Source organism: Gasterosteus aculeatus, chromosome 11 (assembly GCF_964276395.1).
Source record: "Gasterosteus aculeatus chromosome 11, fGasAcu3.hap1.1, whole genome shotgun sequence".
NCBI lineage: Eukaryota > Metazoa > Chordata > Actinopteri > Perciformes > Gasterosteidae > Gasterosteus > Gasterosteus aculeatus.
The window spans coordinates 1,260,496-1,276,168 of record NC_135699.1 but is presented as its reverse complement, the minus strand read 5'-3'; the positions used below and the strand labels follow the sequence as shown (position 1 = coordinate 1,276,168).

The window sequence follows — 15,673 nt, the reverse complement described above, 5'->3', positions numbered from 1 at the left end:
CGTCTCTCTGAAAACGCAGAAGCATAAACTAGGCTTTAGAGTTACTGTGCGCTGTTGTAATAAATCACAGCCTAGAATGTAACATTGAATGAAAGGTGACTGTAAACGTTGTGTGTCTTCGTGACGCGGTGAGGTCGCGTAAATAACCACAAACACCCTTGGACACGAACATCTGAGGTATCAGCTCCTCTGTTGTGTGAAAAAGAAAATGCAACTGGGGAAATTCTTTGCTTTGCATAGGTTCTTTCTTACTCCGATGGGTTTATTTCTTTGTGTTTTTCACTTGTTTTGGTCTTGTGCAATTAGCAAAATACTTTGCTCTTTTACAAATGATAATTAGGGACCAACAAACATCACAAAAACACCCTCTGAATCCATCCAGGAGGCATACATATATGTCATTACAATACAGAATAAAAATGACTATATAATCAATTATCATGGACGTGAACTAATATAGTATTAACAAACACATTAAAAAAATGTTGCTGCAATAATGAAAATAAGTAAAATATTTGTCAAGTGAAAATGCTTATGGTTATATTTCTGCTCCAGCATGCATCTCCTACGTTCATCAGACAATGAGCTGGAGGGAAGTTTAGAGGTACTATTGCTGCTTTGACAAAATCAGATGTGTATCTTAACACAATTGTTAGGTTAGATCCCACATGACGTCTACTTCATGGTCAAATTTTTGTCAACTTCAGTTGAAAAGTTAATGTTAATATTATTATTGTTTCTGAAGGAAAAAAAAACCTTGGCACGCTAAAATACAGTTTCTTTGAGGATCATCCCACAGCGTCTGCCAGTCGTTAGTCCATCTGTCCTGGTACCCCTCACGAGGGCCGAGCCTGGCCACCTCCAGTCCCGTCTCGGCACCAGTTAATCTACCAAAACACATGAACACACCCACTAGTTTGTCTGCATGATTCATTTGTCAAACACAACCATTCAGCACTCTTCTTTTGTCCTTAACTCTGCTGCACTTAAATTGTACTTATAACACCACTTATCTATAGCAAATTGTAATTGGCTTATTTGAGGAAATCGCACTTTCTTGTTTCTTGTTCTTCTGAGTTTGTATCCTTATGGTTGAATGCACTTATTGTACGTCGCTTTGGATAAAAGCGTCAGCTAAATTACATGTAATGTAATGTAATAGTAATAGAATCAGTAATGTAATGTAATAGAATCATCCCCAACGTGTGAAAATATGAGTCAAACACGTCATTACTGTGGAGGAATAGGAAGCTAGTTTGGTTGGTAAGAAACAAGTGGTTAACGTAACGATGGAACTCTATTTTGTAGTATTGAAGTGTTAAATGATCAAATGTTGAGCAATGTACTTTAATTCCTGTACGGAATTCTTCTTGCTGATGATTGAAATGAGTTTGTTACTCGCGTTACTCTCTTTTGTGACGCGAAGCGGAGGGCCGGCAAATAGTAAGTAAATAGCTGCCTGTCAGCACAAAATAGTTGTGGCCACCAAACGTTGTGTGTCACCGAATAGTCGCCGTACGTGCATGTAAAGAGCATCGCGTCGCTCATGACGAAAGACCGCAGGCACTGAGCACTGAGTGCTCGATCCAATATACCACACTGCAGGCGCCGCTCCACGCAAACAACCACGGCTCCACTTTACACGGACTGCAGTGCAGCCGATAAACCGGGCAGAGGTGAATAGATTGATTGCTCGGTATGTTGAAGATGAGATGCATCCTGTCAACTGTCGAGTCAGTTGCCTTCAGGCAAATGCCTGAAACAGTTATTTTGTATTAAGTTAAGTATTAAAAAGGACTTTTGTACTATTGCTTGATTTGAAGGCCTGTTGCCCTGTTGATTACAATAAAATAGGTCTAAAAAATATGTTTATTGTGCTTGACTGTTCAGTACTATTTATATTCATTACATTTAAAAAGCAGACAAAAGTAACTTAAAAGTTACTTTCCAGAGTAACTAATTACTTTTGATACACAGTAACTGGTAAGTCATTCAATTACCTTTAAAATAAGTAACTAGTAACTGTAACTAAATACTCATTTTCAGTAACTTGCCCAACACTGTTTATGACACTGCATACTTATGAATAATTATAATTATCATGCGAAAATGATATTAAACAGAACATTATTCATAAGTATGCAGTGTCTACATAACTACATCTCTGACTATTATAACAAACCAAACCGTTGAAAATTGGTTGAAAATTGAGCAAGTTATTATTATTTAAAGTACCACTAACAACACAATGTTATGGGTGAGCGAGCTCTCCCTCCCAAGATGGCCGCCGTGTCCGCCGTAAGACATCTAGCCTTTATATATAATATCTATGCTTCAGACCACATGAAAGTCTCCTTCTACGCTCAGTAGTTTGTCCTTTCTGGGCTCCTGTAGAAACATGGCGGTGCACCCGGTTCTCTGCTCCCATGTAGATATTAATATCTTTCTTTCTAGCGGCAAAACAGTGATAATTAGTTTCAGGTGATTGATTACACAGTAATGAAACATAGTAATGCAAAAAATCTATTCTATTTCGGGCCAATCAATTCCCCTAAATGCTGCACTGTGGAATAACAGTAGTTAAAGTTCTAATCAAAAAGCCCAACATGCATTTCTGTCTCTGCAGGTTTCACCGTGTGCACAAGTACAAGGCTTGTATCAATTGTTGCCAAATCTCAAAAGTATTTTTTGAGGACTACATATTGATCTATATATTATCTCTCAGTATACCACAATATAAAATGAGAGTTCATCTTCCGAGGTAAAGTTGACTGTTTCAGAACCAACTGATCACCAGAGGCTTCATGAAGGAAGGATTCATTCAGGACAGTTGTATTAGCACTGCACAAGCTTTAGCTCAGTGGATGCCAATTGAACCGCTGACAGACATATATTGATTAATGGATAAAAGTTAATCATTTATACCATCACTCTGGTCTCAATTGCAGATCATTCTACTGCTTTTTGGAGAAGGGGGGTCACCTTTTCTGAACTGTGTCAGTCGGCTTGTTTGGCTTCCCTGTGGCAATGCTGTGGGCATGCTTATAAAGTACACCTAGCTATAGCAGTCAGCTGACAGTTAGCGTGCTCACAGGAGGAAACTCGTTCTCATCGTCTAGACACACAGGTCCAGCAGCAAACTCGTGTTCTGGAATGACTTCGCCTCTTTTTGCACCGCCATCTTCAGAGTATCCTGGGTAAAAAACAGGTGAAGCAGACACATCATTAGAGCAGCCTGACCTTTACATGGCACAGGCCTACATCATCACGGCTAGAACGTAGAACATTTAATGACTTCAGATCTACGCCGTTTCAACAGCGTTAAGACTTCAGTAAGCAAAGTGCAACAAACGGCAACGACTATGTCCGAAAGCATCTTCTTCTATCTATAGAAGTCTATGAGAAGATGCCTCCACTTTATGGCCTTAATCTCTAGTTTCATCAGTTTTTCATGTTCGTTCAGTAAATGATGGTCCTTTTAGAGTCAAACCATGAAGCAGTGTTGCTTTAGGGCTACCTGTGATTGGCAGCTTGCTACCACAGTCTTGGTCTGGGAGTTGTTCTTTAAAGCCTTTCAGTGTAAAAGTAACATTTTCCATCTAAAATGTCTTCTCCAGCATTGCAGTGGTCCTTAGATAAAGCTGGGACAGTCATAGAAAGTGGAAAGCTGGTAGTGAAAGGCCCCTGGTTAAACACTGTGCTAGCTCGGCAGCATGCTACACAGATGGAGGAATGGGTGTAGCTACCAACCAGTGAGAGTTGCAGTGACGGGACCAGAGGCGGGTAAGGCAGCGGTTGCAGCATAGGATGGACATGTTTGCGCTGGGCCTGCGACCTCTGACCCTTCCGTCTTTGCGACTTCGTCCTGGTCATCATCAGTGCCAAAAAGCCTGCGAACGCAGGAGAAAGAACACAACTTAGTCCGGCTTTTTGACAAGCCTGTTTTTCTCGGGTGGCTTCCAGACTCACATTTCATTTTAAAGAATGAAGCAAAGTCACGTGTTTTACAACCCTGCAATGTCGCACACCTTGGTTTGCAGATGTAGGACACAGAACAGCGCAGGTCTTACTGGTTTCACCATGACTCGGATTACAGGCCTCTGTATTCACACCGAGCATCAGCAGTCATCTTGTTATCTACATGAGCTGTACAGCGGTCATTATCACCTGCTTCACAGTCTAGCTCTCCTGGTGAGGACTGGCCAGTCCAACATGTCCATGTACATTAAATCCCTTGTCCAGAGGGAAAAAACCCACATCACCAAGCCTTCTCTCATCTCCAGCTATATGTGAACAAACAGCGTTTTGCAGAGGATTATGTAGCTGGTTGGTTAGGCAGAGAGGTCGTCATGCAGTTAGATACCATAACTAATCCAGCCGGCTGATTTTGGTATTCACGCTCAGTCAGATTGAGAACTAAGTGTTTCAAATGATTCTGTAAACAGATTTTATATCTTTAATAAACCCTTAATGCCTTGAATAAGAACCGGGCTCAAAAAGGAACAGCCCTATGATTTCTAAATCGTGGACTTCCAGCGCTAGAATGACAAATAATAATGTGTAGAGATTTGCAGTTAACTTCTTATGTGTTTCTCTGGATTTCACTGTTAGTTTTCACTGTTAGTGAAATACTCTCTAACTCTTAAATTCTCTATTTTGTGTCCAAAGTGGTTGTTATTGTTTGCTCTGTGAATATAGTCTATAATAGACTGCCTCAGCTCCTGACCCGTTTGAATTTTTTGCACAAATTCAAGCGATAACTTATTTTATTCTATGGTCTCCTTTTATTGCACCATCCACCATGACAAATTCCTGTATGTGCAACATACATGAAAATAAATTGCTCCTGATTCTGATTCTATGATATCTAGGACACAATTAGTTCCCAAAGCCCATATTCTGCATAGTGTCCCAAGAATGTCCACTCTCTAATGAGCCTCTTATAGAACATTTAGACCTTTTAATATAATTATTTAGCTTCTCTTTTGAAGAATCCAACTTTTGGTATCGTAAAATGATTCATTAATGCTGGAAATGTTAACAAATCCGCTGGAAAATATGTCTGCCAGCTGTTCTTTTCTTATTTTACTGGTGATTTATGAATCAAAAGAAATTAATTAATGATTAATGAATTGGAGCCTCACCTGTGTTTGTGGGCTAACGTGCACTCGCCTCCATCCAGTGGATCCACGTTGTAGACGAACAGCTGGCCGTCAGCTGTAGCCACCAGTAGACGTGGAAGCTTCTGGATCCTGGAACATTACATTGAGTGACCGTGTCAGTTGTTAAACCATAAGCATTCACAGATGTCCAACACAACGGTAAGCGCAACTGATTTATTTACACCTTGTAACCCTAAAAATAGTGTGCAGTAAAGCCCATTTGTGCATCGCTCATAGCTGGATCAGGAATGAGAACAAACACAAATAGTGCGTCAGTGAGCACGGAAAGGATTGGATGAAATTGTGCCAGAGGCCCATTCCAACCCCCAAAGAAGCTCACATAGCTAGGGTGCAGATGTTCCTCTGGCCCGAGGTCACCAGGTGGACGGTGGCGAAGGCCCGGTCCTGGCTCATCATGCCGGATACCTGAGCGGGGAGGTAGCTGCTGGCTGCCGAGAACATCTTCCCCACGTAGGCCGTCCACGTGCCAGCCTCGTCCACTCCACTGAACGCAGAGTAGCAAGTTCATCCTAACTACGATTATACTTTGCAGTACAATGTGATCATCAGTACTAAAACACGGGTGGGAATATCGTTGTATATAGTGACCACACACACGGGTAAAGGTTAGGCGTGTTGTGTTTAAAGTGCGTGTGTTTGTACCTTGGTCCCAACTGCTCTAGTTTAAAGATATGCACCGTCTCTGTGTTGCTGGACGCACAGAGGAACTGACCATCAGGGCTGAAGGATAAAGAGCTTATATTGACATACCTGCAGAGAAACACACATACAAGGATTAATCAAATGATATTGATATCAGTTAATATCAATATCAAATCAAAGGTCATGTGCAATTTAAAATTCAGTCATCAATATGTTATTAAGTCCCCAGGAGATGTGGGTGGCCTCAGCACTGTGAGAATGACATGTATTTGGAACGGTGATCTAGTCACTTTAAGCTGCGTTCATTCTTTGGACACGGGGGGGGAGATCTTAAAGGATGTGTTTGAACTCTGACCTCTTCATGCCCCGGCGGAACTCAAAGAGACGCAGCCCCTCTGGTATGGAGAACACTCGGATGACGGTGCCCTGCAACGACACACAGCGAGTGGGGAGTCATCGGGCCTGCTTTAGCGTGCTGTCAGACAGCTGAGAAGGAAACATGTTCTGATAAACACAACCGAACTCTGCCTGTTTCTCCAAACTCCAAATAAGTACCTCAAACAACCCTAACACTCTTAAAAATGCCATTGTATGAACATCTCTTGAGGCAACGATGCTCTAATAAAGCAATAAGGTACCAGAGGCTGTACTTTATTGTCCAATAATGTAACAGTTCGGGGTGTTGTTACGCTGGCAACCCTTGAATTATTGAAGATAAAGTACTGCCTCAAGTACCTTATTGCTTATAAGGTTACCAGCAAAATTTTAAATAGTAAGTAAATAGCTGCCTTTCAGCACAAAATAGTATTAACCACCAAACGCAGCATTGGGTCCTGCACCATCTAATTTGTTCACATCGCCCATGACGTCCACCTTAATTGTCCGGTTGCAAAAGCTTGCGTTGCCCGAAACCGATCATTCGTGGTTTTTCAGGGGGTTTTCGGCGCCACCGAGCTAAAAGCTTTTATTTAAATTAACGGTCGCGCAAAATCTAACCTGCTACTTTGAGTGCGCAGTGATATCGAACGCTCGGGTCAATGTGAACCGCAACTGTACATTATCGCTCAATAATGTAGCCCCCGTGACTCACTCTCAACCAATCAGAACGCTGGATTTCATCTACCTGTAGTATAATATCTAATAATAAAAAGGCTGAAATAAAGACACAATGCACTGGCGTTTGGGCAAAAGACGTAGTGTTCTGCAGTCATTTGCCATAATGTGTTCAAACTGCACAAAGGTCACCTTTTGGTTGAAAGATGGAGATAGTGACAAAGGGATTAAGACGGTCGCTGCTTCTGAGCTTACATGGATGAAAGTGCCAGTCAGAGACAAATGAAAATCAGAGGTCAGCAGGTCACAATGCCCCTTACCACCCATAACTGGACCAAATTGATGGATGGACCAGCTTACTTCATCTGCTACATGTACAGTAATGGCGCGTTTCCACCGAGCGGTACGGTACGGGTCGGGTCGGGTCGGTACGGGTCAGGTCTGTTAACCATGATTTGGTGAGCGTTTCCACCGCCAACAGTACCCTTACTTGATAGGTGTGGTGTATTCCAGAAAGTAGTGATAAGGTCACTTGATAGGCGTGGTGCATGACGGAAAGTAGATTGACGTCATTCGATCGCGCGAAAACTGAAAGCTAACCGCAAACAACAATGGAGGACAGACAGCCGATCCTGTTCCTGCTTCTCGATAAAGCTTGACCACGGTAAAGTAATGCTGCGCGGCGGCATTGTTGCGATGATGTTGTAGTTTAAAAATGGCGCCTCGTGTGTTGTCTTTCCCCTTGCGCAAATGACGACAGTCTTTCAACCAATCAACGCTCTGCAGTGAGTCTAGCTCCGCCCTTTAGTACCAAAGAACTGTGCCAGGTACCCCAACGGAAGGGTACCCAAAAAGTGGTACGGTACGGTTCGGATTTTTGGTACCATTCTCAACTTTTGGCAGTGGAGACACAAATAAAAGGGGACCGACCCGCACCGCTCGGTGGAAACGCGCCATAAGTGTGTTTTACCCTCTCTGAGGCACTGGCAAGTTTGGTGGCTGAGGTGTTGAAGGTGAGGGCTGCCAGAGGACTGTCGTGAGCCGGGATCATGGTCACGGTGTTCTGGAAGGACGAAGAGGATGATGAAGGGCACAGAAAGAAATAGCCTCACTCTAAACTGATTTAATGTCCAGATGTGACAGATTTCTATAGAGGAGCCGGCACTACAGAGATGGTTTGCAGAGATCAATGAACAATGTAACAGTGATAAAGATGTCTGAGCATTAGAAATCAGGGAAGAACACTGGTTATTTGAGGGGTTCTGTGATATGTTTTTTACCAAATTGTTGGCATCATATACTACAATCTCCCCAATGGTGGCACTGCCGGGGTACGCCAGGTAGGAGTTGGAATGGTTGATAGAAAGAGCACAGAGACCTGCGAGGGGACACAAGCAATAGTGTCCAGGTGAGTCATGAAAGGAACCATCGCTTGGTTGTGTTCTATAATATATAGAACCAGGAATGACCTGGTGTTTGAACGTCTCACCTGAGGGGTTGGACGGAGTGTTGAGCAGTGTCTTGAGCAGCTTCATGTCTTTGATGTTGTGTATATAAATGGACTCGTCAAGGCACACTACCAGCCTCTGCAAGACAGAGCACACCTCAGTCCTTACACTAAGCATGACAGGGTGGTCCTCATGTAACAGTGGAAGCATGACAGTTGACTTCTACCAGTGAAAGGCCCGCCGTCATAGTAACAGATTTAAACTTATTTTATATTTCAACTTCACTTTCTGTGAAGAGAAAGAGAAAGGGTAAGAAGTGAACTCCCGATGCATTTAACGTTCCCTCCAGGTGATCATAAATCAGCCTTTTCTGATTAAATACATTTAAGTTTGGGTTAAACACCAATGTATTGAAACATAAACATGTTGACCTGATGACGGCGCAGGAGGAAAATGTATTACAGTTTATCGCTAGGGGAGCATGAATAATGAATCACATTTGATTCAAATGCTTATGGAGATGTTTCTCTTTGGAGCAGGAATGAGACGTGGAGCAAAGCAATCAACTTCGTATGAACAGTTTGAAGAATATGTCGTCGGCTGTATTGAACTGGACATTTGAGACTTTACGGCCTTTATCTCTAGTTTCAAACATTCGTCAATGGAGCTTGACATTCTTTTAGTAAATGAGGGTCCATTTAAGCTCAACAAGACTTTGCTTTAGATTGAGGGAATAGCGTTCACAATTTTTCCAGATTAGGTACAAAAAAAAAGAATTCAGCAACATGTGAAGACCTCGACTGAGCAGCTCACTTTGTAATTGTGATGAATTATGGGGTACGGGGTTAAATGTGAGGGTTGTGGGTGAGAGACGGGGTAACTCACATGTCTGTTGAGCTTGACAGCCAGGATGCTGTTGGGATAGCTGTAATTGCAGATCTCCGTCCCCTTCTTGAAGTGGTAGATGTTCATGCGCTGCGGCATGGCGGAGCTCACTACGACCACCAAGCTGCTGGAGAACAGGCGCTCTACGATGTAGACATCTGCAGTCTCTACTAGGGGATAACAGGGAGTGATGGAGACGCTGCTTTAATGCTGACTTCGTGCCCATCTAACCGCTAGAACTCGAGATATTTTCCCCACATGACACTGAGGTTGGCGGGAGAATCGGAGCAGAGGGGGCCGCATTGCACTCGCTTTACCGCACCGGACGAAAAAGAGAGCTGAGCCGGAAGACAAAGCTCGCGATCCACCGGTCAATCTTCGTTCCTACCCTCACCTACGGTCATGAAGGACGGGTCATGACCGAAAGAACTAGGTAACGGGTACAAGCGGCCGAAATGGGTTTCCTCGGGAGATAGGGTGGCGTCTCCCTTAGAGATAGGGTGGCGAGCTCGAGCAGAGCCGCTGATCCTTTGGGTGGAAAGGAGCCAGTTGAGGTGGTTTGGGCATCTGGTGAGGATGCCCCCCAGGGCGCCTCCCTATAGGGAGGTGTTCCAGGCACAGCCAGCTGGGAAGAGGCTGGAGATCCAGGACTAGGTGGAGGAATTACATCTCCAAACTGGCCTTGGGATTAGCGCCCGCAACCTGAGCCTGCATAAGTGGTTGAAGATGAGAGGAGTGTAATACTTTACTTTCTTTGACTTGTTGTTGTTATTATAGCTGCACGGTGAACAGCTCCATCTAATGGTAATACCTTAGATGTTGGTACATTAAATTCTATGTTGCCTCAGTTATTTTTTTTTTGTATATCCCAAAATCACACATTAGTGTCAGAGTGCCTCACAGTCTGTCCACATGCAACCTCCTCTGTCCCAGAACAGAAAAGTCCCTTCAACGGGGAGAAAAAGGGAAGAAACGGCGGAGGAGGATCTACTCTAGAATTTACAATGTGTTCAATGCATATAAAAGGAATGATTGAAATATTGAGTGCGGTAACCCGTTCTGCTGAAATGACTGCTAATAATAACAGCCGTAGTGGATGTAAGAGACTAACAATGATAGCAAAAGAAGTGATTGCTTGGCATCTTTGCAGACTTTGAGACCTCCAATAGAAAAGGTTAAAGAGGGTTGAGGTTTAAACTAATATTGTCTGAACAACTTGGCTTTCTAAAAATGGAGAAACTTACATGACCAGTAAGGCGGCAGAGGTTTGCTAACAGTTCAGGTACAGATATAGTATAGATAATAGTATAATCAGATACCACTGTTTCATAAATAAGCTCTGTGTTTCACTGAATTCATTATTTGGAAGGTAACATCGGACCTGACTTACTCCCTTAAAGCATACATGCATACATTCATATATACTTAGATGTCCGTTTACTGAAATTCTTATTTTTTAAATAAATGGTTCAATTCAATTAACCTTTTTTACACTTCAAGTGTAAGATTTCCATATATAGTGTATTTAGTATTTAAATAGTTAAATTGACATCGTTGTGACCGATACTCCTTCCAGATACTTGAGTCGGTATCGGCCCGATATCTGATATTTATCGGTGCATTGTTCAGATTGTGGAAACCACTTGGCATGTCTGAAGACGGGGGGTTGGGATCTGGTCCATTTGGCCTCATTCAAAGGCGAAGTGCCTGAGAAGAGACGTTCTGAACCACAGGCTCTCGATCAGAAGATCCTGGTAGTATTCAAGCTTCATTAGAGCGAGTATGTGTAAAACGTTGACCCTTGTATTACCGTCATGGAAAGGTAGAAGGCTGCTCTGACAGAGTTTTTAAACGATTGAAACGTCCACCAGTTGAGGTCAGCTCTTGCCTGCTGGATGTAGGAAATTGGAAGCAGCAAAAACTTGTCGTTAATACTATAATACAACACTTTGGATAAAATACACGCTTTCACTTTGTGCGTTTAATTGGTCGAGATCCTAGGTCCCTTCATTGTGGTCTCCTTCTCACTCTGAGGCTTATGAAGAATGTATTGAAAGGGGTGACATGAAGCAACATGGTAACTGGAGAAACAACAGAATACAGATTGGGCATTGTGAGTAACCTGAGGTGTTTCATAACCATGTGTTCCTTTAAAGTCAAGAAACTTGGTCTGATGTTGACATGTCAACAGTAATGTTTGGCCCCCCCTGATGCAGAGTAAGAGCTCCATACTAACCACTCTCATGGATACAGTCCAGCATTTCCACCATGGTCAGAGAGAAGAGCTTGTAGCCAGTCTTTGTTCCCAGAGCCAGGGATCTGCAACACACACACATACACACACTCAGTCACCACTACAATTAGAACACATTTAAAGCTTTAGTTACTTTATTTCAATGGGGATAAAATGTGTCTGCGTCTCATTCTGTTGCAGGGCAACTGAACATTTTGGAATTCGCTTCCTCATGGGCACACTTACAAGGTTCTCACCAGGCAGCCCACCGGTGGTGAAATGTGTGGTAGAAGACGTGAGCTCTATTGGGAACAGGGCAACCGGCTAAAGTTCTAGTCAAACAACCCTCACAATAAGTTCTTTGCCAACTTCAATATTTTCACTTACTAGTTTTGAGTTGTTGTAGACATGTAGTAGTTAATTTGGTGCGAAGTGGCCCAAGTTATGATGGACACGTGATAACTTCTTGACCCTCACCAGTCAGGCTTGATGCCACTCAACAAAGACTGCGCTCCTTATTACTATTACTGTCATCATAAACCGACATTACCCTTTCCTTTAAGTCATTAAGTCTTTCCTGGCTTGCTACTCACAATTATTTGAATCATTTCTGTCATAGGAATTGAATGTATTATACATTCATTCTGTACACGTGGCATCCATTGTAGTCTGTCCATCCCAGGAGGGGATCCTCCTCCTTCTCCCTCAGGTTTCTTCCCTTTTTACCATGGAAGGGCTTTTCATTTGTTGGGAAGCTTTCCGTGTGGCGATGTGTGGGTTTCAGGACAGAGCATGTCACATGTGCACAGACTGTAAAGCCCTCTGAGGCTGATTTTGGGTTACACAAAATAAAAAATGAATTGAATTGAATCCACTCATATAGCTTCTCCTACCATTGCTTTGCTGATGACATCCAACTGATAACTTGTCTTTTCCCCAAATTGAGACACCGGTACAAGAATAAATCTCCGCCTGTTTGACTGACATCTCTCAGTGGATGGCCGCACACTTCCTGAAGGTTAGCCAAGACTGAAATTATTTTCCTTCCAGGGAAAGGCTCACCCATTTGTTGGGCTCTCAAGGGAGATCACACTCCTTTGTTCTATGAATCAAAAGAGTCATCTGGCTCAAATTTAAAAATCTAAAAGTATTTAATAACAAAGTGATAAGGAATATAATTACAAAGTGAAATACAATGCAAATTCTAACGGTCCTTTCCCCGCTTTGGTCATTTGAAAACTCCTGAGGTGTGTCTTTTATGTGCATTAGAATGTCATTGGCTTCTCCTTCAAACGTGTCTCCTCCTGGATTGTCCCCTTCACGTCCAGGTGTGAAGCTGTAACCTGAAACCTCTCTGTCTTATCTGTCCCTCACATTCCAATACACTCAATGTAGATACATTTGGCTTTATGCCTCAATGAGTGAATATAGCAAAGTATGCATAGTTTGTCTTCATCTTACACCTTAATTACACCACATCATTAATGATCACAGTTCATCATAAGGTTTAACACAGTTTATGTGGTGAAATACTCAAGATATCTGCCTCACTCGGCTGTCTTGCATTCAGTTGCTCATCTACTACCTGACAGGAGAAAAACTCTCCCCAAAAACCCTATTTGGGGATAAAATTGGGAGAAATCCATAAAGGACGGGACTTAGCATCCGTCCCCAGGTTTTACCATCACATTGTGACAGAATGTTAATGTGTACAGTGTTTATATGATTTACATGACTATACATTGTGTTGATTCATATTGCATTCACTTAATCTTACAAGCTAATGTAATAACTAATATCTAATAACACACACACTACAATTCTATCACTAAAGATTATTACACGTATTATAATTTCTACCACTAGGGGTGCTCTTCCACTTAAATCCCTAACACCATCAACCACCTGTCTGTTACCGTTGACAGCTGCGTCCTAACCTTAGTGTGACACTCTGCCAACATTACAGCAACACCAAGTTCTGTAGATACATCAGGAGAATGCATCCCCGTACAGGCTATGGGCTGTGACCAACTCCCTCCTAGCAGCTCTCAGTGCCAGCCAACCTCATCAAGAATGCAGCAGCTCTACTGGTCTTCAGCCTAAATGCAGCCACACTACATCGCTGCTACGCTCCCTTGGGCGGTACCCGTGGCTGCCCGGATCCGTTCCAAACATTGATACTCGCGTGTATAGTGTGATGTGATTTGGTGTGATGTGATGAAATCTGGTGTGCTGTGGTGTGATGCTAAAGGGTCTCCTACCAATGAGGAACACAGGAGCACAACGTCTGTTAACGCTCTCTTGTTCCTCTGGATGAAATGATCATGTGACATACATGTTAACAGGTCATATTTAGCTTGTAGTCCAAGCTGACGGTTTGTCCTGTCTGAGACGGTGGTTGTTTTCTTAATGGCCACCTGTGTCTTCTTCCTCCGCCATGATCTTAACATTCCTTTACCGTGTCAACCCACGGGACCGCACGCCTTGCACCTTCTGAACAAACTGAGCGTGTGACACGTGCATATTTTACTCTGATCCGCTCCACATTCTGTCAAGTAAAGACTTGATATTTGGGAAAGGAATGCGTAATGATATGCACATACCTGCACATGCAAATCACGTTTCTTGTGCATGTCCTCGTGCATGGCATTGAAGCACCCCAGTGATCCAGCAGAGCTGCTATTACAGATGTTACCTTGGTTACAGCTGCAGATTAGAGGCCTGACACTTGAATGAAAACAGTCGGCTTGATGAAGGGTTTGTGCAGCAGAGGCCCACTAGAACAAGTCCGATCGACAGCTCCAAACTCCCATAAGGAAAAACAAAAACGCCTCGATGAAATCAGTATGACCTCACTAGGGTCACTGGCTCACACTCCTGAGGTTTCCATTGTGATGTGTCAAACGTGAGAACGTAAGTCTGATGTAATACTTTGGTGAGCAAAGACACCTTTTGAAGGCGGATCGTATGCTTGGTCTCGCTCCCGGGGAGAAATGAGGCGGATGGGTGTCTCGTGGACACGCCAGCTGGGGGGGTCCTGCTTACTTACGTGGAGTCTTGGTTGAAAGAGGCGCAGCCGAACTGCATCCCGGGTGCGTCCGGCCCGCCGGGCCCGTCGGCACCGTCTCCGGTCTCCATCCCGATGCCCAGCGTCCTCCTTCCCTCCGCCCGCCCTGGATTGGAGGCCCGGGATCGGCTGCACCTCTTCGCTCGATCTCGGCGGAAGACGACTCCAATTTGGCAGAAATGTGTTCCGCGGAGGAGAAGAAAAGCCGCGGAGGAGCGTCCGTTTCACCGCGGCTGCTTGCGGACGTCGCTCGTCCAGAACCTGGAGGAGGGACGAGGAACACTGAAGCAAAACAAGAACAGCTGACGGCCGACGTCACCGCTCCGCCCCTTGCGATTGGTTGGCGCCCAAACCCGCTGTCGCTGGTTGAATGGCGTGTTTTCATTGGCTGGTGGAGCGGAGCGGGTTCTACGTGTGTCCGTCCACTCGGGCTGTGATCGCGTCGCTAACACACAGGATACACAAAAACACGAGCGTGTTTACGGTCTAAAAACACGGGTCCGGGCCCTCAATCAAAAGAGATCACTCCGGTTCAGCGTGCATGTGATCAAATGGCTTTTCGTTTGTCCAATCACGTGATAGATCACGTGACAAGTCTTTGGATTGGCCCGATATCACCGACGCTGGGCGGCGGTGTGGAGACGATTTCTTCTAAACACAACTCATCACGTCTCAGAGGTACATGAAGTACTTTTAGACCTCATCTCAAAGGGTACATTTAGTACTGTTCAACTCAGAGGTACATGAAGTACTTTTAGCAGTGTGAGATGCATGTAGTGGTAAAACATGATGTAAACATGTGTCCGGTGCTAAGAACCGGGTCGCAGTGGTTGACCCTGAGATGGAGACATAGAAAGATTTCGGGTTTGCAGCTGTGTTTGGGGAAGGGGGTCATCTTGCTCTCACAGACCTTCGATCAGAGGAGCATTGTTTTTTACCCTCAGCTCCACCTGAGTTCTTATCTCAACTTGATTCGTGGCTTCTCGTAACTGGCACTAAGAACTGTCTTCGAGTGTATAAAAACTCAGCGTTTTTACTGCTCGGCGACGCCATTACACCGGGCGCTGAGATACGTGCTGGTGTGTTGGACCTCCTGCTGCAAGCAATAGTTAGAGACAGATATCTGCAGAGAATTGCTCGCGTAATCTTTTTCTCTTCTAAA

At 43.9% G+C, this 15,673-nt stretch overlaps 1 protein-coding gene across 4 annotated transcripts; it reads right to left on the bottom strand.

Annotated features, from left to right (window-relative positions):
• Positions 1 to 226: 226 nt before the first annotated feature.
• wipi1 (WD repeat domain, phosphoinositide interacting 1) lies at positions 227 to 15,087 on the bottom strand. 4 transcript variants are annotated; one of them, XM_040191060.2, is made up of 13 exons: positions 14,494 to 15,087; positions 11,448 to 11,530; positions 9,212 to 9,381; positions 8,368 to 8,464; positions 8,159 to 8,256; positions 7,849 to 7,941; positions 6,181 to 6,251; positions 5,826 to 5,933; positions 5,503 to 5,667; positions 5,145 to 5,252; positions 3,751 to 3,890; positions 3,093 to 3,193; positions 227 to 887 (listed from the first exon to the last, which is right to left on the bottom strand). In XM_040191060.2, the coding sequence occupies exons 1-13, from the start codon at positions 14,580 to 14,582 to the stop codon at positions 837 to 839; spliced, it is 1,374 nt and encodes a 457-aa protein (XP_040046994.2). In that variant the 5' UTR covers positions 14,583 to 15,087; the 3' UTR covers positions 227 to 836. The 4 variants fall into 4 exon arrangements, with proteins under 4 accessions (XP_040046994.2, XP_040046995.2, XP_040046996.2 ...); XM_040191061.2 differs by having other exon boundaries at positions 9,212 to 9,378; XM_040191062.2 differs by having other exon boundaries at positions 14,048 to 14,774.
• Positions 15,088 to 15,673: the final 586 nt, after the last annotated feature.